Source organism: Mobula hypostoma, chromosome 1, assembly GCF_963921235.1.
Source record: "Mobula hypostoma chromosome 1, sMobHyp1.1, whole genome shotgun sequence".
In the NCBI taxonomy this organism is placed as follows: Eukaryota; Metazoa; Chordata; class Chondrichthyes; order Myliobatiformes; family Myliobatidae; genus Mobula; species Mobula hypostoma.
The window spans coordinates 242,562,873-242,589,920 of record NC_086097.1 but is presented as its reverse complement, the minus strand read 5'-3'; the positions used below and the strand labels follow the sequence as shown (position 1 = coordinate 242,589,920).

At 40.9% G+C, this 27,048-nt stretch overlaps 1 protein-coding gene and 1 long non-coding RNA gene across 3 annotated transcripts in view; one reads left to right on the top strand and one right to left on the bottom strand.

Annotated features, from left to right (window-relative positions):
- LOC134355806 (exostosin-1-like) overlaps positions 1-27,048 on the top strand; it is a 139,116-nt gene that overhangs the window by 93,738 nt on the left and 18,330 nt on the right. Inside the window, exons 5-8 of the mRNA XM_063066245.1 lie at positions 1,076-1,208; positions 2,630-2,748; positions 4,308-4,403; positions 12,818-12,907. Of these exons, the coding sequence (XP_062922315.1) occupies positions 1,076-1,208; positions 2,630-2,748; positions 4,308-4,403; positions 12,818-12,907 (438 nt within the window). The remainder of the gene's footprint in view (positions 1-1,075; positions 1,209-2,629; positions 2,749-4,307; positions 4,404-12,817; positions 12,908-27,048) is intronic.
- The window catches only part of LOC134355811 (uncharacterized), a 70,400-nt gene continuing 48,875 nt past the window's right edge, over positions 5,524-27,048 (bottom strand). The window contains exons 3-4 of one of the 2 annotated variants that reach the window (XR_010020207.1): positions 9,371-9,541; positions 5,524-5,881 (exon numbers count right to left, since the gene is read on the bottom strand). This is a non-coding gene — a long non-coding RNA (uncharacterized LOC134355811). The remainder of the gene's footprint in view (positions 5,882-9,370; positions 9,542-27,048) is intronic. The other variant, XR_010020206.1, reaches the window with a different exon arrangement.

Below are 27,048 nucleotides of genomic sequence, written 5' to 3'. Positions count from 1 at the left end.
AATGATTTAGAGAAATGCATGATCCTCATGGCAATATGTGGGGAGGGATGAATTCTTTGAAAGATCCAATAGGTTCAAGCAACACACACAAAATGCTGGAAGAATTCAAAAGGCCAGACCCGAAACATTAAATGTATTTTATTTCCATAGGTGCTGCCTGGCCTGCCAAGTTCCTCCAGCATTTTGTGTGTTGCTTGGATTTCCAGCATCTGCAGATTTTTGTTGTTTGCAATAAATTCAAGGCCAGCCATGGCCGGTTCATGTTTTTCAAGGAGTTTAAATACTTGCACGTTAGGTATAATTGTGAAGTTATTTTGGCAGTGAAAGATTTTTCACAGAAGTTAAAATCATTAAGGAAAATCAGCACTAAATCAGCATTTATTATAGATGAGCATGACTTTTTTGGAAGAAGGTGCTCTTGTGTACATCTCAGGATGAGAAACTACACCAGGCCTCAAGGCCTGAGGAAGTAGAGCCTCTCTTGGGTCTGACACCAACGTGGTTGGACCGGAACAGATGTTCACACCTAGGAACTTGAAGCTGGTGAAGATGGGGACAGTTTCTAGGTTCTCCTGCAAAAGGATATATCCATCTTGTCAAAACTCCTCTATAACTTGTATTTCACTTAACGTAACCTGAAAGGATGCAGAATATACTGTATACTTTTATTGTTAATTCAAAACTTAATGAAATGTTATTAATATTTATTTCAAGTACTTATGTTGGTATATTTTCAAGATATTGAAGTTTTATGACATTTGTGACGTCTGCTACAGAACTGAAAGTAACATGAAATGTCATTTTGGTTTGGTGTTTTCACTTAACACTAATTTTTTTTCATTTGTATATCTGGGAAACCCTGTAGATTTTATTATAGGCATTCATGACAGTAGTTGTATCTTCATGCAGTGTTCAAATGTGATATATCATTTATTATGGTGGAGCAGATTAGGAAATTGGATGAATGGGGAACTGAGTAAAGAGCAGTTACTCATTTTTTGGATATATCACCAGAAGATCCATCCTTTGCAGTAGGGAGACATTGGTATTGCTAATAATATTTTTTTTTAAACAGATAATTCAAGACAGAATTTTTAACCATATGTCTCGCAATGGCTTAATTTGGAATAAACCTCCAGGAGGATTATTCAGTCAGCCACAGTATTCAACCTATCTAGGAGATTTTCCTTTTTATTATTCTTATCTAGGTAAGTAGTCATTTAAATTTGTACATCATGATCAGATAGTAAATACTGTACATTGTTAATCCTTTGTATATTTCAATACTTGCATAAAAATAATAGCAAGTGTATGTTACAAACTTTGTTGGTCATAAATTAACTTCTCAGAATAACCTGGAACCTGGATGTTAAACTATTTCCATTCAAGGCAGTAAAAGGGTATGCAAGTATCTTAGATGCAATCTTATAATTCATTGATAATCTATTGATGTAGTTGCAGAGGTATTTTATGAATTAAGAAATACCAAAGAAGCAATCTTTGGTCTTTACTCACTTCTGATGTTTTAGGACAGCCACAGACAAATATGGTTTAAGAAAGTACAATGAATGCATTCAAACATTACAGGCGCACATCAGTAATGACAGGAATGCAAAGTTGATTGATGTTCAGATTATTTCTGGAATGAGTCTCTTTCGTCTATCAGATTTGTATTTATTGAGAATTATTGAGTGTTTGGCATATTTTAGTAAGCATAAATCATGCAGCAGTTTGAAATGAAGAAGAGTTGCCCTGTGAGTGGTAAAATCAGAGCTCAAGTCTTTGAATACTCAGTGGCGTGACTTGTGTTTCTTCACCTAATCTGACCAGAAATACAAACTATGGGCGGGGTGAGGGGGCAGATAGAATAAATACAAGTATTTTTCCATTGAAGTTGAGTGAGACTAGAACTAGAGGTCATAGATTAAAGAAGAAAGGTGAATTATTTAAGGAGAACCGAAGAGAGAACTTCACTGGTGGTAAGAGAGTGGAACGAGCTGCCAGCAGAAGTAGTGGATGTGGGTTTGATTGCAACATTTAAGAGAAATTTGGATAAATACACAGATGGGATGGATATGAAGGGCTATGGTGTGAGTGCAGGTTGGTGGGACTAAGTAGAATAATACTTCTGCACGGGCTAGATGGGCCAAAGGACTTGTTTCTGTTCTGTAATGCTCTGACTCTAAAAGGAATGGATGTTTATCAGCGATAGTATATTCCTGTGTTTAATATTCTTTCCGTCTGTTGCAGTGTTTTCTTTCAACAGTTTTTAATTCCACTTGCCCTGTATTACATACAACCCTTATTTGCCTCTCTGGCTTTTCTGACCTTGCTTTATCCAGTAAGATATAACCATTTTGATGCATTCACCCAAGACATCAGATACCACGTTGATCTTTCCACATCATTATCAAATCACAGTACCAACAATTTAAAGTGGAGAAAAGATTTCAAGCTAAGGGTTGAAAAGAAAAGCTACAGAGCGAATATAAACTTCCCCACTCCAGCAATTCGGAGTGTGGTGGTGTTGGATTTCCTAATATGGAAAGCCAAGGTTTAATGTTGTTATAATCAGCCTCTGGTTGTTTTTAGCTTCTGTTTTTTATAGCTTCTTTGATTTTTGTTTCAGGTATAATGACTTCAACAAATTTTACTGCCATTATCCATGCAGTGACTCCGCTGGTTTCGCAGTCACAGCCAATATTAAAGCTCCTGCTGGCAGTAACTAAGAGTCAATATTGTGCCCAGGTAAGCCGTCCATTTCTCCATTCAATTTAGCAAATACATAGTTTACATTGTCATTCAAGATTAGAGGTGGAGAGCTGTGGTTCATGTCTCTGCAAGTAGTGTGTGGTTAGGCTGTAGTCATACAAATAGTAGCAGCCGATGGAAAGCCTGTCTTAGGCTACTATCAATGTCAGTTTTAATGACAAACTTTAGTTTGACTGCAGTTGTTCTTTCTGCCTTAACTGGAATTTAGAAGAAAGTGGGGGTGGTGGAATCTCATTGAAACCTATAGAATGCTTGAAAGGCCTTGATAGAATGAATGTGGAGAGGATGTTTCCTATGGTGGGGGAGTCTAAGACTAGAGGGCACAGCCTCAGTCAGAATAGAGGGACTTCCATTTATAAATGGAGATTAGGAGTAATTTTTTCTGCCAGAAGGTGGTGAATCTGTGAAATTTGTTTCCACTGGTGGTTGTAGAAGCCAAGTCATTGAGGTTATTTAAGGCAGAAGTTGGCAGTTTCTTGATTAGGATATGAAGGGTTACAGGGAGAAGGCAAGAAATTGGGATTAAGTGGAAAATAGATCAGCCATGAAGAAATGCAGACTCAATTGGGCAAAATGGCCTAATTCTTCTCCTATATCTTATGGTCTAATGGTCTTAACATAGTCAAAGCATAGTTAAGATAATCTACTGAACACTGAAAAACCTAGATCAACTGGGTGTGGATAGGATGTTTCCATTGGTAGAAGAATCTTGGATCAAGATTCCCTTTCAAACTGAGATGAGGAATTTCTTCAGCCAGAAGGTAGAGGAGAATCTATAGAATTCATTGACACAGTGAGCTTTGGAAGCCAGGTCATTGGGTATATTTAAGGCTGATGTTTATTGGTTCTTGACAAGTAAGGGGATTAAGGGTTACCAAGAGAATGCAGACGAATAGGGTTGGGGAAAAAGAACTAGACAAGATTGAATGCTGGAGCAGACTCAATGGGCCAGGTGGGTCTTCTGTCTAGTAGTCTTATAACTACCAGATACTGGAATGTATATAGACCTCTCCCTTCCCTCCACCCCTGCAAACTGATGGCAATCACATTGCTCCTACAATGACAGAAACTGAAATTACTAACTGAACACAGATTAACAATCAAAACCTACATGATTTTATTTAGTGTACTTTGGCTGCTCAGTGAATAAAATAAGTTCCTGTTTTGTAAGTCATTAATAAAGTCAGAGACATTGCTATAATAAAATTGTGTTCCTCCATATCTCACTGCATCTGTAAACTTGAAAAACTTTTATTTCTGGCTGTAATTGCGGGCTTAGAAAACACATTTCTCTTGTTTTTATTCAGTTCCTTCTTTTGAAATAGTGATACTTCCAATAAACACGTCATTTAGTTTAGGATCACAAAACTTGTCAAAATCTGTATTGTATGAAAAACAGAAATATTCCAAGATTAAAGTATATGACATTATTTTGGAATAAGTAGTAATATTTTAATTTATGAAACAGCATTTTAATTGCCATGAGATTAGCATCAGTGTAAATTCTATGACTAACTATTTTTGGTTGTTTTCAGGTTATTGTTTTATGGGACTGTGACAAACCCCTACCAGCCAAGCACCGTTGGCCTTCAACTACAGTACCTGTACTGGTAATCGAAGGAGAAAATAAAGTAAGTTTGCTTGCAGTCTTCATGATGCATGCGCGCATGTACACACATACACATTTGATCTTCAATATACATTGCACTCTGAATTGATAAAGATGGAGATTGTATAATTTGGCAGTAATTTTGATTTTGATGGGGAAGAAAGACTCATCCAAGCCTCAGAATCTTTTGAACAATTTAAGCTTGGTTATCATGGCAATAGATTTATCAAGTGTAACTAAAATTCATATTTTGTATTTTTTAAATTTATATTTTAAATTTCTGTTTTGTATGGCTTGATGTTTTCAAAAAGAGTGAGGTGATATTTATTTGTATCTGTGATGGATTGCAAAATTGAAGTTTGTGTCTTTGGCTTAATGATACAGCAGCTTGACTGACCAGTAATATAGAGTGAATGTACAATAATGAACAGGGGCTTACAGAAATTAACACCATTGGTAATCTTTGAAGAAATTATACATTCATTGGCCATATTATTAGGTACACCTGCCTAGTAGTGCAAATATTTAATCCGCAATTATGTGGCAACAATTTAGTAGATAAAAACATGCAGAGACAATCAAGTGCTTCAGTTATTGTTCAGCCCAACCAGCAGAATGGGAAAGAAATGTGATGTAAGTGGCTTTGACCGTGGAATGATTGTTGGTGTCTGATAGGGTGGTTTGAGTATCGTAGAAACTGTTGATCTCCTGGGATTTTTACGCACAAGTCTAAAAAGTTTATACGAAAAGAGTAATGCTAAAGAATAATGCGAAAAACAAAAATCCAGTGAGAAGCAGTTCTGTGGGCAAAAACGCCTTAATAATGAGAGAGGTCATAGGAGAATGACAAGACTGGTTCAAGCAGGAAGGCAACAGTAAATCAAATAACAGGCATTACAGCATCTCTGAACGCACAACACACCAAACCTGGAAGTGGATCAGATAGGGCAGCTGAAGACCATCAACATACGCTCAGTTAGGCACAGGAGGTCAGAATACTGAGTTGTTTTCTTAAAAGTTAGAATCTTCAATGCAAATTTAAAGATTTTTTTCGGAAGAAACTTTGACAAAACTTTTTTGTGACACCTGTTCGGAGTGGATCACTGTTCTATAATTTGTGTAACGGCCATCATTTGCTGAGGACTTTAACTGATGATGACGAACCTGTGGCTCACTTAAACTATACAATATCAAGTGAATTGGTAAAAACAGTGGTGCTATAAAAATATTTGATTCTGATGAGATTAGCTTTATTTGTTACATGTATATCAAAACATACAATGAAGCACGCCATTTTGTATCAGCGACCAGCTAACTGAGAATTGTGCTGGGGCAGCCTGCAAGTGTTGCCACACTCTCCGTGCCATCATAGAATGCCACAACTCACTAACCCCAACTTGTACATCTTGGGAATGAGAGAGGAAACTCACATGGTCACAGGGTGATTACATCTTCTTATAGGCAGTAGCAGGAATCAATCCCCATCGGTGATCGCTGGTACTGTAAAAGCAATTGCGATAACCACTATACTACTGTGCCATTCCAAATTCTGTACCCTCAAACAGAAAATCAAATTTCTAGCCTGGACTTATTTATTTTTCAGGCATTTGCTAGTGAGGAAAAGTTCAAAGTAAATTTATTATCAAAGTAAGTACATGTCACCATATTCCTACCACCTTGAGATTCGTTTTCTTGCGGCTGTTGGAATCAATGAAAAAAGAGAACATAGGTTGTAGAGACCTTAAAAGCTTTTATTACCCACCCCTCATTGTAACGAGCTGCCGCCTTGAATTGCTGCAGTCCTTTGGGTGAATGTTCTCTCACAATGACATTGGGTAGGGAGTTCAAGAGTAAGACACCATGATGATGAAGAAATGACATACATTTCCAAGTTGGGGTGATGTACATTTAGCTGTTCTAATGTACAACTGTTGCATGCTGTGATAAATATTAGCAATAAGTACACCTCTTTGGGCTCTTCAGTCTGTCCAGCGACTATTTACTGAGCATTTTAGAGTGTTGGAAAAACTCCTGTTGGAAAAAGTGCACCAGTTCTGAAATCTCTAGTGTGGCAAGAAATCCAAGAAACTATTATAGAAATGTTGTTATGGTAAGAATCATTTTGACTTTTAAAATCCTGTCAGTCTGTGATGAGGGGACCATTTTAAAGTGATAAATCTTTTAAGTAAGTATTTGGTTATTGTGTTGAAGATCACCAAAGGTAATTGGGAATGCAACATGCCATCCCCAATTCTGCTCTGATTGTCCAGATCGATGTTAGTAAATGTGCCGAACAAGATCTTCATTTCCCTGTTGTATCACTACTTTCCATTTATTATATGCCTGTACCATTGGGTCTCTGTTCTACAAGAGTGAGGCTTACTTAAGTTGGAGAAGATCCTGAAAGGCAGGATTTATGAGCATTTGGGGAGACATAATCTGATTCGGGATAGTCAACATGACTTTGTCAAGGGCAGGCCATGCCTTATGAACTGAATTTAATTATTTGAGGATGTAACAAAACACATTGAAGGTAGAGCAATGGATGTAGTTTATATGGATTTCAGTAAGGCATTTGATAAGGTTCTCCATACAAGGCTTATTGAGAAAGTAAGGAGGCATGTGATCCAAGGGGACTTTGCTTTGTGGGTCCAGAATTGGCTTGCCCAATGAAGGCAAAGGGTGGTTGTAGATGGTTCATATTCTTCATGGAGGTTGGTGAACAGTGGTGTTCCGCAGGGATCTGTTCTAGGACTCCTCCTTTTTGTGATTTTTTTTTATATATAAATGATCTGGATGAGGAAGTGGAGGGATGAGTTAGTAAATTTGCTGATGACACAAAGGTTGGGGTTGTTGTGGATAGTGTGGAGGGCTGTCAGAGGTTACAGTGGGACATTGATAGGATGCAAAACTGAGCTGAGAAGTGGCAGATGGAGTTCAATCTAGATAAGTGTGAGGTGGTTCATTTTGGTAGGTCAAATTTGAAGACAGAATATAGTATTAATGGTAAGGCTCTTGGCAGTGTGGAGGATCAGAGAGATCTTGGGGTCCGTGTCTTTAGGACACTCAAAGCTGCTGCGCAGGTCGACAGTGTTGTTAAGAAGGTGTATGGTGTGTTGGCATTCGTCAACCATCGGATTGGGTTCAAGGGCCTTGAGGTAATTTTACAGTTATATAAGACCTTAGTTAGACCCCACTTGGAGTACTGTGTTCAGCTCTGGTCACCACACTACAGGAAGGATGTGGATAGTATAGAAAGAGTGCAGAGGAGATTTACAAGAATGTTGCATGGATTGGAGAGCATGCCTTATGAGAATAAGTTGAGTGAACTTGTCCTTTTCTTCTTGAAGTGACAGACGATGAGAGGTGTATAAGATGATCATGTGGATGGCCAGAGGCTTTTTCCCAGGGCTGAAATGGATAACACAAGGGGCATAGTTATAAGATGCTTGGAAGTAGGTACAGGGGGGAATGTCAGAGGTAAGTTTTTCACAGAGTGGTGTGTGCATGGAATGCACTGCCAGCAACGGTGGTAGAGACGGCTACAATAGGGTCTTTTAAAAGACTCTTAGATAGGTACATGGAGCTTAGAAAAATAGAGGGCTATGTGGTAAGGAAATTCTAGGCAGTTTCTAGAGGAGATTACGTCGTTGGCACAATATTGTGGGCCGAAGGGCCTGTAATGTGCTGTAGATTTCTATGTTCAATATTCGATGTACAGTACTCTCCATGGTCCTACCATTTACTGTGCACATTTTGCCTCCATTTAATTACCCAGCATGCAATACCTTGCACCTGTCAGAGTTCAATCCATCTGTCATTTTCCTCAGTTGTCCCAGATCTGTTGTGATCTTAGCTGATACTGTCCACTATACCACCAATTTTGTTGTCATCTCCAAACTTATCCAATTGTTAATATGTGACAATCCCTGTGGCACAGCAATGATCACAGGCTTCGAATCTAAGTGACAACTCTCTGCTACCACCACCATCTACTAAGCCAATTTGCTAGTTCACCCTGAATCCTTTATGATCTAACAATGTTGGCATTCATTTCTAGAGGAATAGAGTATAGCAGCAGGGATGTGATGTTGAGGCTGTGTAAGGCGCCGGTGAGACCTCACTTGGAGTACTGTGGGCAGTTTTGGTCTCCTTATTTAAGAAAGGATGTGCTGACGTTGGAGAGGGTACGGAGAAGATTCACTAGAATGATTCCAGGAGCGTTAACATATGAGGAACGTTTGTCCGCTCTTGGACTGTATTCCTTGGAGTTTAGAAGAATGAGGGGAGACCTCATAGAAACATTTTGAATGTTAAAAGGCATGGACAGAGTGGATGTGGCAAAGTCGTTTCCCATGATGGGGGAGTCTAGTACGAGAGGGCATGACTTCAGGATTGAAGGGCACCCTTTCAGAACAGAAATGCGAAGAAATTTTTTTAGTCAGAGGGTGGTGAATCTATGGAATTTGTTGCCATGGGCAGCAGTGGAGGCCAAGTCATTGGGTGTATTTAAGGCAGAGATTGTTAGGTATCTGAGTAGCCAGGGCATCAAAGGTTATGGTGAGAAGGCGGGGCAGTGGGACTAAATAGGATAAAATGGATCAGCTCATGATAAAATGGCAGAGCAGACTCAATGGGCCGAATGGCCTACTTCTGCTCCTTTGTCTTATGGTCTTTTCAGACTACCATTCAAGCCTTGCTAAAGTCCACGTAGGCAAATGAAGAGTCTCACCCCAAAGCATTAATTGTCCCATTTCCATCTGCGATGCTGCCTGATCTGCTGAACTTCTCCATCTTTTCATTTGCTTCATGTAGACACCACCCACTGTCCTGCCCTAGTCAACCTTCTTCATCACTTCCTCAGAAAATCTCAAATCAGATTCATGAGATGTGAAGTCCCAGGAGCAAATGTAAGCATGAAACTGAGATCATTGTAAAAACCCATCTGGTTCAGTCAGTGTTTCACGCGAAGAAATTGGCCATCCTTACCTGTTTGTGCTCCAGACGCACTAATTCCCAACTGCTGCCTCAGATGAGATGAAATTAGGGATGATCAGTCGATGTTCGCATTGCCAGCAACAGAGAATATTAGCTGAGCTGGAGGTTCATTGTGTTAAATTACATCAGCTTATTCTTTTCACTCTTCAAGCTCTTGATTGTCTGAAAGGAGAGAAACATGATGGCTCGATGGGCTTGTATTTATGAAGATAACTGGCAGGCTTGCCAGTGTGCAACGTGGATTAAGATCAGGAGTTTAGGGTATTTTTAGCTTTATTCTTGCTGGAGTGTCAGCGGTGACCTTCCAATTCCAGCTCATCTTTTCCACAAGATAAGATGTTCCTCCAGACTATATGACATCTTGTACAATAGGGGAGACATTGATTCTTTAAGTATCATATAAAATTTGTCATATGATAGAACATAGAACAGTGTTCTGAGGACATAACTGAATGAATTTGATAAGGTTGGTTGCTCATGCTTAAAAGTCCTGCAAAAGTGTGTATTTGTTTACATGCCCTGGCACTTAATTTTACATGAATAAGTGCTTTTTTTTCAAGAGGTCTTGAATGAACAGAAGAGGAATACTTCATGGATCTGGTACTTATAATGCTCAAAGCTCAGTTTGTAATATTCTATTAATTTAAAATTTTGTTTTTTTCAGTGAGAGCAGAAAAGACAAGGCCATATTTATTGCAGATTCTTTTCTATGCCAACAATTATATCTTAGGAAACATGAGTATTGTAGCTTACACAAGAGCTTTATTAATTGAACATTGAACAGTTCAGTACAGAAACAGGCCCTTCAGCCTGCAGTCTTGTGCCAAACCAATTAATTTAGTAATCAAGTGGCCAACTAAACTTATTCCTTCTGCCTACACAATGTCCATGTCAGTCCCTCACATTCATGTGCCTAGCTAAATGTCTCTTAAAATTGGCTAATGTACCTGCCTTTACCACTACCCCAGACAGCACATTCCAGGCACCCAGGACTCTGTGTTTATATATTTTAAAAAACTTGCCCCTCACATCTTCTTTAAAATTGCCCCCTCTCACCTTAAGTACATGCTCTGTGGTATTAGACATTTCAACCCTGGGAAAAAGGTTCTGTCTACTCTGTCTATGCCTTTCATAATCTTATAAACGTCTATCAGATTTCCCTTCAGCCTCTGCTGCTCTAAAGAAAGCAATCCACATTTGTCCACCCTCTCATTATAGCACATGCCCTCTAATCCAGTGCTATCATGTTTGCTGTTGTGTGCTGGGGCAGCAGACTGAAGGTAGCAGACACCAACAGAATCAACAAACTCATCCGTAAGGCCAGTGATGTTGTGGGGATGGAACTGGACTCTCTCACGGTGGTGTCTGAAAAGAGGATGCTGTCCAAGTTGCATGCCATCTTGGACAATGTCTCCCATCCACTACATAATGTACTGGTTGGGCACAGGAGTTCATTCAGCCAGAGACTCATTCCACCGAGATGCAGCACAGAGCGTCATAGGAAGTCATTCCTGCCTGTGGCCATCAAACTTTACAACTCCTCCCTTGTGGGGTCAGACACCCTGAGACAATAGGCTGGTCCTGGACTTATTTCATAATTTACTGGCATAATTTACATATTACTATTTAACTATTTAGGTTCTATTACTATTTATTATTTATGGTGCAACTGTAACGAAAACCAATTTCCCCCGGGATCAATAAAGTATGACTATGACTATCCTGGTAAAACTCTTCTGCACCCTCTCCAAAGGCTGAACATCCTTTGTATATTAGGCAACAAGATCTGTACGAAATACTTCAGATGCAGCCTAGCGAGAATTTTATAAAGCCAGAACATAATTTCCTGACTTTTGAACACAATGCCTTGACTAATAAAGCCAAGCATGCCATATGTCTTTTTAACCACCCTATCAACCTGTGTTGGCACTATCGGGGAGCTCTCAACTCGGACCCCAGGATCTCTCAGCACATCAACACTGTTAAGGATCTTGCCTCTTTACATTTGATATTTGTAGGTCTGACTTGGACCACTCCTGAGCTGTTCTGCTTCTTGAGGCACGGCGTTTGAGTTCTACCAGATGAGAAAGTACACAATGCTTCCCAGCCAGTGTTGAAAGCCTCGGGGCAGGACAGTATCACAGTGGTTAGTGTAACGCCATTATAGAGCCGGCAATCCAAGTTCAATTCCGCCGCTGTATGTTTGCCCCGTAACTGCGTGGGTTTCCTACAGGTGCTCCAGTTTTTCTCACGTTACAACGACGTACGGATAGGAAGGTTAATTGGTCATAAGAGAGTAATTGATCAGTGTGGGCACGTTGGATCAGAAAGGCTTGATACCGTGCTCCATTCTTATTTCGAGATACTCCACAGTAGCAGGCCCATCGGTCCATGAACTCACGTCACCCAGTTACACTCGTGTGACCAATTACCTACTAACTGACATCTTTGGATTAAAGGTTAATTTTTTATTCTAAGCATTTTTTTTAACAAAAAACCTTTGTTTAAGAAGCACTACCTGTATCAAAAGCAACCTAGCACCAGTTACTGCCACATCCATTTTCAAGGCCAGTGCTTTAAAGTCCCTGGAACAAAATTAAGAGGAAAAATGGAGGAAATTGTGTCTTGCAATGTAAATGTCAAATCCTTAGGAAATTCTATGCCTTTGTTAACACTGTAAATGTTAACGTTTTGTAACTAAATCAAATGATTTTGCATGGTATCTTTTCCCTATTCCTCCTTCACCTTTCCTGCCTGTTCCCTCCCTGCTTCCCCTCCCCCACCCCTTGATCTTTCCCCTTACTGGTTTTTCACCTGGCACCTACCAGCCTTCTCCTTCCCACCCACCACCCACCTTCTTTATAGGGCCTTTGCCCCTTCCCTCTTCAGTTCTGACGAAGGTTCCGGCCCAAAACGTTGACTGTTCATTTCCACGGATGCTGCCCGACCTGCTGAGTTCCTCCAGCGTATTGTGCATGCTACATGGTATCTCATGCTTAGAATATTTTGACAATGACTTACAATGTCTTTCTGCAGGATATAAGCTTGTGCATAGGAAGAACACTCAGCTATGTTTAAGTTGGGACTATTGGTGTCATATAGCGCTGATTGTTTCAGCGGTGACATTATCAAATGCACATCATATAGGAAGAGTTAAAAGTCCTTTTTAGAAGTGAATTGAATTAACTATTTCTTACATCCTTCACATAAATAAAAATCTTTACATTACGTCTCTAACTAAATGTGCAATGTGCAATTTATAGTAATTTGTAATAAGTAGTATGTAAAATAGGACAGTCAATATAGCATAGAAATACAATTGTATCAGTGTGAATTAATCAGTCTGATGGCGTGGTGGAAAAAGCGACATTTTGTCTTGCATTTCCCTCCTTTCCGATACACAGTTGGTTATGTTTTGTTTCTCTGGACCCTGTACAGGTTATGAGCAGCCGTTTTCTTCCATATGATGCTATCCATACACATGCCGTTCTTAGCCTCGATGAGGATACTGTTCTTTCTACTACAGAGGTGAGTACATTTAATGCTGGTCAGGCTACCTGTCAATTACATTTGCAAATGCATTGTCTGCTTTGCGAGGTTCACTTGAATCCTCTTCCTGACAATTAAATTGATTTCATCCAATGAGCAGAATGAAGTCCTGCCACAATTATTCTGTTCATGTGGATTAAGGAGGGAGCAAGTTATTAGGATTTCTGCTCCTGATTGTTACTGCATCGAAAAACACAAGATCTTAAATGAAGTTATTGTTAGTTAATGTGTAAAAGACCACAAACTATGCAGATTCAAAAAGAAAGCTTTAAAAAAGACTAATAATAATAAATAACAAGAACATGAGATGAAAAAGACCATGAAAGTGAGTTCATAAGTTGTGGTTCAGTGATGGGGGTGAGTTAAGTTATCCCCTCTGGTTCAAGAGTAGTAACTGTTCCTGAACCTAATCATAATCCTAAGGTTGTCTATATTAATTAGTGTTTATACTGTTAATTTTCCCCAAAATTCAAGCTCTTTATTACTAGTGGATTATGGATGGAGATTTGCATGCAGTTCTCTTTTATTTAAAAGAAAGTTTTGATGAATGGATAAAAGGGACTGCGTTTCTGGTACAAGGAAGGGTATCCATGTATATGGCTCTGTAAATGAGGCTGATGTGAAGAGTTGAGGTTAGTTATGGGGCAAGGAAATTCTTGCAGCACCTGGAAGCATTGAGAGTGAAGCAACCATTAAGATAAAGGGAGATCCTGAAACTTAATGTAATGTGGCTTATACATTTGTTATGAAATAGAGAGCTAAGGAATGGAAAACCAGGATTCTTAATGGAATTAACTTGAGGGCAAGGAAGAAGAGAGGAGAGTTCCCAAAGCATTGCAATTCTGATCAATTAACCATGGAATATTAATTACTTGAAGTTATTTGGGAAAACAAATGTCTATTGTCCTCTTCATCATTAAAGATAAAAGAAATGGTACCTTGTAATCTTCTCTAATCATGCAAGTTATTTTTTTTTTAAATCACTCCACAGTTCTAGAAACAATTTTTGGGCAAATAGTCAACCCTTTAAGAATATCACTCCTCCTATCCCTTCAATGGGGATTTTTTTTTCGGGTGCAAATAATGTTCTTAATATTCCAAAAATGTGTCCATGGTGCAGACACATGTGAAGGGATCAATCTTCTAGATGCAGTTTTGGTGAGGGTATTGTGTACACACAGTCACTTTCCAGCAAAGGCCAAAGATGTTTCTCTGAAACTCTGACATACAAATTTGATGACTGACTGTTTAGAAAGTGGAGTGAAGTGGCTGCAATTTTCATTAATTTAGTTAATAGCAGTGCCTATGTATATGCTATAAATTTCAGTCACCGTTCAGCAGTTTCCAGCACAGCACGGTTTTGGTTTTGAGTGTAGTGATGACAACTCAAGGCCATTGTGGATAGGACTGGTTGAGGTTAGGAGTGGTGGAGGTGTAGAACACTGTCATGAAACAGGGATAATGCGAGTCATCTTCCTTCACCTACTGGAATGCAAGATTCCAGGTTGCTTTGCATTCAGCACGTTTTAGATGGTGCAAATAGCGCAAACTGACAATTGCTTTCACCTTGTTATTATTGAAATATTCCCATATGAAGTTATAGAGAAGTAGAGCACAAAAAACAGGCCCTTCGGCCCATCTAGTCCATGCCAAAACAATTGTAAACTGCCTACTCCCAACTACCTGTACCAGACTATAGCCCTCAAAATCCCTACAATCTATGTACCTATCCAAACTTCTCTTAAGTGTTGAAATTGAGCTCGTGTGGGCCATTGTGCTGGCAGTTCATTCCACACTCTCACAACCCTCTGAGTGAAGAAGTTTCCCATCATGTTCCCCTTAAACTTCTCACCTTTCATCCTTAAGCTGTAACCTCTGGTTGTAGTCCCACCCAACCTCAGTAGAAAAAGCCTGCTTCCATTTACCCTATCTATAGCCCTCATAATTTTGTATATCTCTACCTAATCTCCTCAGTCTTCTAAGTTTTAAAGAATACAGTCCTAACCTATTCAGTCTTTCCTTATGATTCGGGTGCTTCAGAACCAGCAGCATCCATGTAAATTTTCTCTGCACTCTTTCAATCTTGTTTACATCTTTCCTGTAGGTAGGTGACCAAAACTGCACACAGTACTCCAAATTGGCCTCACCATCATCTTGTACAACTTCAACATAACATCCCATTCTGTACTCAGTACATTGATTTGTGAAGGCCAGAGCTTTCTTTACAACCCTATCTACCTGTAACGCCACTTTCAACGAACTATGTACCCACTTCTCAGTGCCCTACCGTTCACTTTGTAAGGTCTACCCTGATTGGATCTACTGAAGTCTAAAACCTCGCACTTGTCTGCATCAAATTCCATCTACCATTTTTCCAGTCAAATATGTGATTTGAATTTTATGATGGGAAAAGTGAGTTTCCAATTTGTCAACATAGAGGGAGCAGAAAAGTACAAGGAAAAATTTTTCGTGGCCAATGCCATGTTACCTGAGTTAGGACTGGAGGTTTGAGTCCTGATATCTGCAAGTTTGAGAGCCTGGGGCCAAGAACTGGAGGCCCAGAGGCAGCCTGTCCTGGGGTCATGGGCCTGTGTGAGTAAGGGATAGGAAGGAGACTTATTGTTGCTGCTTGTGTTGAACATTATGGACATCCTATGCTGGCGCCAGAACGTGTGGTGACACTTATGGGCCAGCCCCCAAAACAGCCTTGGATCGGTTGATAGTTAACGCAAAGACCCATTTTTAATGACAAAATCTGCAGATGCTGGACATCCAAACAACACTAAAAATGCTGGAGGAACCCAGCAAGACAGGCAGCATCCATGGAAAAGAGTGTCGTCAACATTTCAGGCCAAGACTGGGGGGGACTGGGGGGGTGGGGGAGAAAAGATGAGGAGTCAGAGTTAGAAGGTGGGGGGGAGGGGAGGAAGAAGCACAAGGTGATAGGTGAAACTGTGAGGGGGTAAGGGGTGAAGTAAAGAGCAAGTATCCATTTCACTGTACACTTCCATGTAGGTGTGATCCAAAACAATCTAAATCTGAAGATAATTCAGTGTGCTTAATGTTGTAATATGGTACTAGGCCACAAATTGTTGGAGGTTTGTAGTTTGCTTATTTGGAATAGCGATTAAGGTTTTTGCTGACATTCCCTACGTCAGTGAGTTGATATCCAAGAATGTGAATCAACACTTGGACCGGGGGTGAGGTGAGTTTCTTGCATGGGGTTCCAATTAGAGTTATTTTCCTTGCATATCATTGAGGAAGGATTCTAAATGTTCGGCTGATTTATTCTAGTTGGTCTTATTTCTTTCCCTGGTTGTCCCTCAGTGAAAACATTTCCAATCTGTTTGAACAGGGAGCACAGGAATTAAGGTGGCGCCTAGACCCTAATTATTAGCCTTGCTATTGAAGCAGCCTTCTGTGTTAATCTATGTCAGCTGCATTTGAGTCACCACAAACCAAAAAGAGTACATGCCAAGTGCTATTCATTGACAATATAGCTGATGTCTCACAGACTAACTCTCACAAGAGCAGCATTGAAGTTCATGCAGTGATGTAAAATGTGTTAAAGATGATCATTGATGTATGCTAGAATAATTCTGCCTGCATCACATTGGAAGGAGACTTGTGTCAATATTCATAATGGTCTGCTACATCTCAAGAGAAAGACTGTCATCACCATCAGTGGAAGAGGAAGGATTCAAGTAATTTAAACAGTCCCTGTCATCGTGAATGATCCAATCAATATAACATTCATATTAACTCTAATTTCTCTTTCACCAACAATCTCAAAACTAGCTTTTCCTTTTTGACTGGGCTTCTCAGCAATTGCTTAGTTACAATGCAAGCATGACAAAATAAATTATATCATGCCATATATTGTGTGGAAGCCAACTCATTAATCTGATTGTCTGCCAAGCAAGTATTTGCTTCTCCTACTTCACGTGCAAAAAAAGAGGCAGGCGGCTTTTGAAACTGAACTATGCCAATGCCAAAACTAACAAGCCTCAGCTTGCTCTGGGTGATTTAATCAATAGGGCTAGGCTGAGAAGTAATTGTAAGAACACTACTGGGATGCCAGAACCATCCTTGAAAGGATAATAAGTGATAGGCGAGGGAAGACCTTTCCTCTCATATAGGGAAGGAGTTCAACAATCCTTTACATTTGTTAGAAGGCAGCTTGTTGGTCATCTTAAACAAGAGAAATTCTGCAGATACTGGAAATCCACAGACAAAATGCTGGAGGTCAGGCAGTGTCTATGGAAATGAATAAACAGTTGCTGTTTCAGACCGAGATCCTTCATCAGGACTGAGAAGGAAGAGTGAAAATACCAGAGATATAAAGGTAGGGGTAGGAGAAGAGTTCTTGTGAAGAGTTTTGTAGACAAGATTGTCTTGGTTGCAGTATCTTTCTTAGTTTCCTTTAGTAAAGTTTTGCGAAACCAGAGAACAGTTGGTTGAAATGTGTGGAAATCTGGTGTCCACATTGGTCAAATCAGTTGATCGTGAATTTAAAACCAAATCAGTATAAATAAAGTATGAAATCCAAAAAAAAATTCTGCTGAAGTAATTTGGCAGATGGAGAATATTACATTCGTAACTTATATGAAATACATTCCCCTGCCCCCATCTGATTTAGCAGGATGGTACCTGGATTAGAGAGCGTGTTTTATACTTTTCATCTCTTTCCCATCCAAGCTGATTCCACACTTTCCAAGCCAAGATCACTTCTCACAACTCTGCTAAAACATCATTTATAGTAGAACCACCCCACCTCATTTCAAAATCATTGGGATTGCCAAATGTAGACTGGGAGCAGCTACTTGCAGGTAAATCTACATATGAGAAAGTCTTTTAAAAGTAAAATAGTGAGATATCGGGGCCAACTTGTTCCTGTAAGGTCAATGAGTAGAGATGACAGGTCTGGGCAACACTGCATGTTGAGACATCAAGAGATTTATTAATGGTAGGTAAAATAAAAAGCAAACAGTAGGTACAGAGCACTGAAAATGCTTGGGGAAGGTCGGGAGGAAGTTGGGGGTATTAATTTTTGGAGAGGCAAATGAATATATTTATAAGCCCTCTGCAGCTGATGTAATTTACATGGACTTTAAAAAGCCCTTTGACAAGGTCTCGCATGGAAGGCTGGTCCAAAGAGTAAGGGCCCATTGCTAATCTGACAAAAATTTGTCTTATTAATAAGAGACATTGGGTAATGGTGAAGGATTGCTTCTTTGCTTAGTTATGATTTGATTGCACTGGAGAGAATGTAGAGGAAACTCACAAGGATATTGCCTGGTTTGGAGTACGTCATTTGGCATATGACAAGATAGGCAGAACTCAGCATGGATTCCTTAAAAGAAAATCCTGCCTGACAAACCTATTACAATTTTTTGAGGAAATTACCAGTAGGCTAGACAAGGGAGATGCAGTGGATGTTGTATATTTGGATTTTCAGAAAGCCTTTGACAAGGTGCCACACATGAGGCTACTTAACAAGATAAGAGCCCATGGAATTACAGGAAAGTTACATACGTGGATAGAGCGTTGGCTGATTGGCAGGAAACAGAGAGTGGGAATAAAGGGATCCTATTCTGGTTGGCTGCCGGTTACCAGTGATGTTCCACAGGGATCAGTGTTGGGGCCACTTCTTTTTACATTGTACATCAACGATTTGGATTATGGAATACAGGGCTTTGTGGCTAAGTTTGCTGACGATATGAAGATAGGTGGAGGGGCCGGTAGTGCTGAGGAAACAGAGAGTCTGCAGAAGGACTTGGATAGATTGGAAGAATGGGCAGAGAAGTGGCAAATGAAGTACAATGTTGGGAAGTGTATGGTTATGCACTTTGGCAGAAAAAATAAACGTGCAGACTATTATTTAAATGGGGAAAGAATTCAAAGTTCTGAGATGCAACGGGACTTGGGAGTCCTCGTACAGGATTCCCTTAAAGTTAACCTCCAGGTTGAGTCGGTAGTGAAGAAGGCGAATGCAATGTTGGCATTCATTTCTAGAGGAATAGAGTATAGGAGCAGGGATGTTATGTTGAGGTTCTATAAGGCGCTGGTGAGACCTCACTTGGAGTACTGTGGGCAGTTTTGGTCTCCTTATTTAAGAAAGGATGTGCTGACGTTGGAGGGGGTACAGAGAAGATTCACTAGAATGATTCCGGGAATGAGAGGGTTAACATATGAGGAACGTTTGTCCGCTCTTGGACTGTATTCCTTGGAGTTTAGAAGAATGAGGGGAGACCTCATAGAAACATTTCGAATGTTAAAAGGCATGGACAGAGTGGATGTGGCAAAGTTGTTTCCCATGATGGGGGAGTCTAGTACGAGAGGGCATGACTTCAGGATTGAAGGGCGCCTTTCAGAACAGAAATGCGAAAAAAATTTTTTAGTCAGAGGGTGGTGAATCTATGGAATTTGTTGCCACGGGCAGCAGTGGAGGCCAAGTCATTGGGTGTATTTAAGGCAGAGATTGATAGGTATCTGAGTAGCCAGGGCATCAAAGGTTATGGTGAGAAGGTGGGGCAGTGGGACTAAATAGGATAAAATGGATCAGCTCATGATAAAATGGCGGAGCAGACTCAATGGGCCAAATGGCCTACTTCTCCTTTGTTTTATGGTCTTATGGTCATTAATGAGGAGAAACCAGATGGGTTGGAGCCTCCAAATCCAATAAATCTCTACAAGGTCTGCCATCTTCAGCAGGACCCTAATGGCAACTATATCTTTACCACACCCTCCCTCCACTTTCTACTTTCTGTAGTGATTGCTACTTCCATGATTCCCTTGTTCATTCACCCTCCCCACAAATCTTCATCCTGGAAGAAGTGTTACACCCGTCCATTCAGCTTGTCCCTCATCTCCATTCAGGGTACCAAACAGTTCTTTCAGGAGAGGCAACGCTTCACCTGCGAATCTATTGGGCTCGTCTACTGAATCCAGTGTCCCAATGCAGCCTCCTCTACTTTGATGAGACCCGCTGTAGATTGAAGGACTACTTTGTAGAGCACCTTCACTCCATCCATAAAGAAGAGGATATCCTGGTGGCCGGTCTTTATAAATCCAATTCCCATTCTGACATGGTTTCTGCTTTTGCCATGATGAGACCACACCTCATGTTCCACCTAAGTAGCCTACAACCTGATGCCATGAACATTGATTTCTCCAGCTCCTGGTATTTTTCCCCTCCCCCTCCTTCTCCTTCAATTCACCACTCTGGCTTTCCTCTTACCTGTTCTCCTCACCTGTCTTATCATCTCCTCCTAGCGCCCCACCTCCTTCCCTTTCTCCTGTGGTCCGGTGTACTGGCCTGTCAGATTCCTCTTCAGTCCTTTGCCTTTTCCACCTATTACCTCCCAGCTTCCCCGATCACCTTCTCGCTTCTCCTCCTTTCCCAACCTCCCCAACCTGTCATCTTCCCCTTCCTTTCCAGTCCTGAAGAAGGGTCTCAGTTCAAAAGATCATAGATGCTGCCTGACCTGCTGAGGAAAAGTATCTGCACACAAGAAACTGGAAGAAAAGACCAGAGTTTTGTTTCATAGATTTGAACAGAAGTTCCAAGTTGCCTTTGTATTGCTGAAAAAAAGCAAAATTTTTAGTTTAAAGAAGAAGGGCCCCATATCTCAGAAAATATGTGTTGTCATTGGAGAGAGTCCAGAGGAAGTTCACAAGGATGATTTCAGGAAAAAGGGTTAACATATGAGGAGCGTTTGGCAGCTCTGGGCCCCGACTCACTGGAATTTAGACGAATACTGGAATGTGTTCCTGTAGAGCCTACGGAATGTGGAAAGGACTAGACAGGGTGGCTGTGGAGAAGATGTTTCCTCTGGTGGAGGAATCCAGAGGTAGAGGGCACAGTCGCAAAATAAAGGGGCAGCCTTTTAGAGCAGAGGCAAGGAGAAATTTTTTTAGCCAGAGAGTAGTAAGGCCATAAGATATAGGAGCAGAAGTAGGCCATTTGGCCCAACAATTCTGTTCTGCCATTCAATCATGGGCTGATGCAATTCTTCCAGTCATCCCCTCTCCCCTGCCTTCTCCCCATACCCTTTGATGCCCTGGCTAATCAATAACCTATCTATCTCTGCCTTCAATGCACCCAATGACTTGGCCTCCACAGCCGCTTGTAGCAACAAATTCCACAGATTTACCACCCCCTGACTAAAGTAATTTCTCTGCATCTCTGTTCTAAATGGACATCCTTCAATCCTGAAGTCGTGCCCTCTTGTCCTAGAATCCCCTACCATGGGAAATAATTTTGCCATATCAAATCTGTTCAGGCCTTTTAACATTCGGAACGTTTCTATGAGATGCCCTCTCATTCTCCTAAACTCCAGGGAATACAGCCCAAGAGCTGCCAGACGTTCCTCATATGGTAAACCTTTCATTCCTGGAATCACTCCTGTAAATCTTCTGTGAACCCTCTCCATTGTCAGTATATCCTTTCTAAAATAAGGAGCCCAAAACTGCACACAATACTCCAAGTGCGGTCTCACAAGTGCCTTATAGAGCCTCAACATCACATCTCTGCTCTTATATTCCATACCTCCAAAAATGAATGGCAACATTGCATTCGCCTTCTTCACCACCGACTCAACCTGGAGGTTAACTTTTAGAAACATAGAAACATAGAAAATAGGTGCAGGAATAGGCCATTCGGCCCTTCAAGCCTGCACCACCATTCAGTATGATCATGGCTGATCATCCAACTCAGAACCCTGTACCAGCCTTCCCTCCATACCCCCGATCCCTTCAACCACAAGGGCCATATCTAACTCCCTCTTAAATATAGCCAATGAACCGGCCTCAACTGTTTCCTGTGGCAGAGAATTCCACAGATTCACCACTCTCTGTGTGAAGAAGTTTTTCCTAATCTCGGTCCTAAAAGGCTTCCCCTTTATCCTCAAACTGTGACCCCTTGTTCTGGACTTACCCAACATCGGGAACAATCTTCCTGCATCTAGCCTGTCCAATCCCTTTAGGATTTTATACGTTTCAATAAGTTCCCCCCTCAATCTTCTAAATTCCAACGAGTATAAGCCTAGTCGATCCAGTCTTTCATCATATGAAAGTCCTGCTGCCATCCCAGGAATCAATCTGGTGAACCTTCTTTGTACTCCCTGTATGGCAAGGATGTCTTTCCTCAGATTAGGGGACCAAAACTGCACACAATACTCCTGGTATTTAGGGTACTCTGCACAAGGACTCCCAAATTCCTTTGCATCTCTGCATTTTGAATTCTCTCCCCATCTAAATAATTGTCTGCTCATTTATTTCTTCCGCCAAAGTGCATGACCATACACTTTCCAACATTGTATTTCATTTGCTACTTCCCCTAAACTATCTAAGTCTCTCTGCAGGGTCTCTGTTTCCTAAACACTACCTGCTTCTCCACTTATCTTTGTATCATCGGCAAATTTAGCCACAAATCTATTGATCCCACAGTTCAAATCATAGATGTACATCGTAAAAAGCAGCGGTCCCAACACTGAGCCCTGTGGAACTCCACTGGTAACCGGCAGCCAGTCAGAATGGGATCCCTTTATTCCCACTCTCTGTTTTCTGCTGATCAGCCAATGCTCCACCCATGCTAGGTAGAGAAAAGAGAAATTGCCTTTAAATTCACGAGAGAGCATAGGCCATCAACTTTGCTGTTGATGTTTCTGTAGCAGGCAATTTCTTTTTTACGAGGTCCAGTTGCTAGTTCGACGCTCAACCCAGCATAAATGGAAAGCATGTACAGGAGCCGGCTGGATTCGAACTGGGGACCTTCCGCTCCAAAGTCCAGTGCTGATGCCACCACGCCACCAGCCAGCACCCATGCTAGGAACTTCCCTGTAATTCCATGGGCTCTTATCTTGCTAAGCAGCCTCATGTGCCGTACCTTGTCAAAGGCCTTCTGAAAATCCAAGTACACCACATCTGCTGCATCTCCTTTGTCTACCCTGCTTGTAATCTCCTCAAAAAATTGCAGGGTTAGTCAGGCAGGATTTTCCTTTCAGGAAGCCATGATGGCTTTGGCCTATCTTGTCATGTATCTCCAGGTATTCTGTAATCTCATCCCTAACAATCGATTCCAACAACTTCCCAACCACTGGTGTCAGGATAACAAGTCTATAGTTTCCTTTCTGCTGCTTCCCACTCTTCTTAAATAGCGAATAACTTAACAATTTTCTGGTCATCTGGTACAATGCCAGAACCTATCGATTCTTGAAAGATCATTGTTAATACCTCCGCAATATCTCCAGCTACTTCCTTCAGAACCCGTGGGTGCATTCCATCAGGTCCAGGAGATTTATCTACCCTCAGACCATTAAGCTTCCTCAGCACCTTCTCAGTTGTAATTTTCACGGCACATACTGTACTTCACTTCCCTGACACTCTTGAAAGTCCAGTATATTGCAGATGTCTTCACTGTGAAGACTGTTGCAAAATGTGTATTCAGTTCCTCTGCCACCTCTGCATCTCTCATTACAATATCTCCAGTGTCATTTTCTATTGGTCCTATATCTACCCTCAACTCTCTTTTACTCTTTATATACTTAAAAAAGCTTTTTAGTGTCTTTTGATAATAGTCGCCAGCTTCCTTTCATAATTCACCTTTTCCTTAATGACCACCTTAGTTTACTTCTGCAAGTTTTTAAAAGCTTCCCAGTCTTCTATCTTCCCACTAGCTTTGGCTTCCTTGTATGCCTTCTCTTTTGCTTTTACTTTGGCTCTAACTTCACTTGTCAGCCACGGTAGTGTCCTCCTTCCATTTGAATGTTTCTTCTTATTTGGAATATATCTGTCTTGCACTTTTTTTTTTGCAGAAACTCCAGCCATTGCTGGCCTGCTGTCCTTCCTGCTAGTGTCCCTTTCCAGTCAACCTTGGCCAGTTTCCCTCTCATGCCATTGTAATTTCCTTTATTTCACTGGAATATCAACACATTGGAATTTAGTTTCTCCTTCTCAAATTTCATTGAACTTGATATTGTGATCACTGTTCCCTAAAGATTCCTTAACCTTAAGCTCTTTTATCACCTCTGGAGCATTGCACAACACCCAATCTAGCACAGCCGACCCCCTAGTGGGCTCAACAACAAGCTGTTCTAAAAAGCCAGCCCTTAGACATTCTACAAATTCTCCTTGAAGTCCAGTACTGGCCTGGCTTTTCCCATCCACTTTCATGTTAAAATCCCCAATGATTATCATGACATTGCCCTTTCGTCACGCCTTTTCTATCTCCTGCTGTAATTTGTAATCCACATCCCGGCTGCTGTTTGGAGGCCTGTATACAACTGTCATTAGGGTCCTTTTACCCTTGCCATTTCTTAACTCAATTCATAGAAACTCTACACCTTCTGATCTTATGTCATCCCTTTCTAATGATTCAATATTATTTCTTATACACAGGGCCACCCCCTACTAACCTATCTTTCCAATACACCATATATCCTTGAACATTCAACTTCCAATGGAATGCTGTGCCACAGACTATGGTGGAGTCCAAGTCCGTGGGTATATTTAAGGCGGAAGTTTCCTGGTTGGTCAGGGCATCAAAGGATATGGCGGGAAGGCAGATGTATGTGGTTGAGTGGGATCCAGGATCAGCCATGATGGAATGGCGGTAGACTGAAGGACCGAATTCTTCTCCTATGTCTTATGGTCCTCCAGCATTTTGTGTATGTTGCTCTGGATAGGTTGAGAGGGGACCTGAGAGAGCATCAATAGGATAGATGCTAAGAAACACAAGTCCTGATGAAGGGTTATATCACCTGAAACTTCAACTGTTCAATTCAAAGTTCAAAGTACATGTATCTCATGGTGGGATGGAAATACATCTCTACTAAAGGAGGTATAAGGCACTCCTTCCATCCGCTAGCCTGCAAGTCACGCTAGGGAAAAGTGTAACACCTTCTTACATGAAGCCATTGGAGTAGGTGGATATGACAAATCCTGGTAATGCGACCGCTGATGCCAGGCAGGCAGTCTCTGAAGAGTATTGATAATGGCTGGGGTCACCAGTCTTGTAAAGACACTGCTCAGAAGAAGGCAATGGCAAACCACTTCTCTGGAAAAATTTGCCAAAAACAATCATAGTTGCTCACATCATATGACAGGGCACGTAACGAACAAGCATATATGTCACCATATACAGCCCTGAGATTAATTTGAAAAATCTGTAATAGAATAATAACCATAATAGAATCAGTGAAGGACTGGACCAACTTGTGCATTCAGCCAGTGTGCAAAAGACGACAAACAATAAATACTGAGAACATAAGGTGAAGAGTCCTTGAAAGTGAGTCAATGATGGGGCGAGTGAAGTTATCCCCTTTGAATCAAGTGGTTGATGGGTAATAACTGTTTCTGAACCTGATGGTGTGAGTTCCGAGGCTCCTTGTACCACCTTCCTGATCAGCAAGAAGAAAGCATGTCCTTCGAGATGGGGAGGGCTTTACCTGTGATGGACTGGCCTACCTGTGGTGGATACTCCATAGATGCTGCTTGTCCGGCGTCTTTTTAAAATGCTATTAAAAAGTAGTATTCATCCACCCCCCCCCCCCCGGAGGTTTTCATGTTTTATTGTTTTACAATATTGAATCACAGTGGATTTAGTTTGGCTTTTTTTTGATGCTGATTAATTGGATAAGACTCTTTTGTGTCAAAGTGAAAACAGGTCTCTGCAAAGTGATCTAAATTAATTACAAATATAAAACACAAAATAATTGCATCTTTGGCAGCAATTACAGCCTTTAGTCTATGTGGATAGGTCTCTATCAGCTTTGCACATCTGGACACTGCAATTTTTTCCCCATTCTTCGTTACAAAACTGCTCAAGCTCTCAGATTGCATGGGGATCGTGAGTGAACAGCCCTTTTCAGGTCCAGCCACAAATGCTCAATTGGATTGAGGTCTGGACTCTAAATTGCCCACACCAGGCCATTAACTTTGTTCTTAAACCATTTCTGTGTAGCTTTGGCGTTATGCTTGGGACCATTGTCTTGCTAGAAAGCAAATCTCCCAAGTTACAGTTCTCTTGCAGGCTGCATCAGGGTTTCCTCCAGGATTTCCCTTTTTTATTTTTGCTGCATTAATTTTACCCTGTACCTTCACAAGCCTTCCAGGGCCTGCTGCAGTGAAGCATCCCCGTAGCCTGATGCAGCCATCACCACGTCTCCTGGTAGGGTTGGTGTGTTTTTGATGTGGGTGTTTGGCGTACACCAAGCATAGAATTTAGTCTCAGAAAGCTCAATTTTGGTTTCATCAGACTATAGAACTTTCTTCCAGCTGACTTCAGAGTCTCCCACATTCTTTCTGGTAAAAATCTAGCTGAGATTTCATGTGAGTTTTTTCCCCATAAAGCTGTGACTGGTGAAGCACCCAGGCAAGAGTTGTGGTATGCACAATCTCGCCCATCACAGCCGCTGAAACTTGTAACTCCTCCGGGGTTGTCATAGTTCTCTTGGTGGTCTCCCTCACTAGTCTTCTTTTTGCACGGTCAATTAGTTTTTAAGGATGCTTGCTGTAGGCAGATACACAGCTGTGCCATATTGTTTCCATTTCTTGATGATTGACTTAACTGTATTCCAGGGATATTCAGTGACTTGGAAATTTTCTTGTACCCATCTCCTGACTTGTGCTTTTCAATAACCTTTTCACAGAGTTGCTTGGAGTATTCTTTTGTCTTCCTGATGTAGTTTTTGCCAGGATACTGACTCCCCAGCAGTTGGACCTTCCAGATGCATGTTTTTTTTACTACGATCAATTGAAACACCTTGACTACACACAGGACTCCAAAAACAGATCTCCATTTAACTAATTATGTGACCTGTAAAACCAATTGGCTGCACCAGTGAAGAATTGGTGTGTCATATTAAGGGGGGGGGGGAATACTTATACAATCAATTATGTTGTGATTTATATTTGTAATTAATTTAGGTCACTTTGTAGAGACCTGTTTTCACTTTGACACAAAAGAGTCTTTTGATCAGTGTCAAAAAAGCCAAATTAAATCCACTGTGATTCAGTGTTGTAAAACAATAAATTATGATAACTTCCAGGGTGGGTGAATACTTTTTATAGGGACTGTATGTGTTACTAAGTGACCACTCACAGTTTCCAAGAAAGAT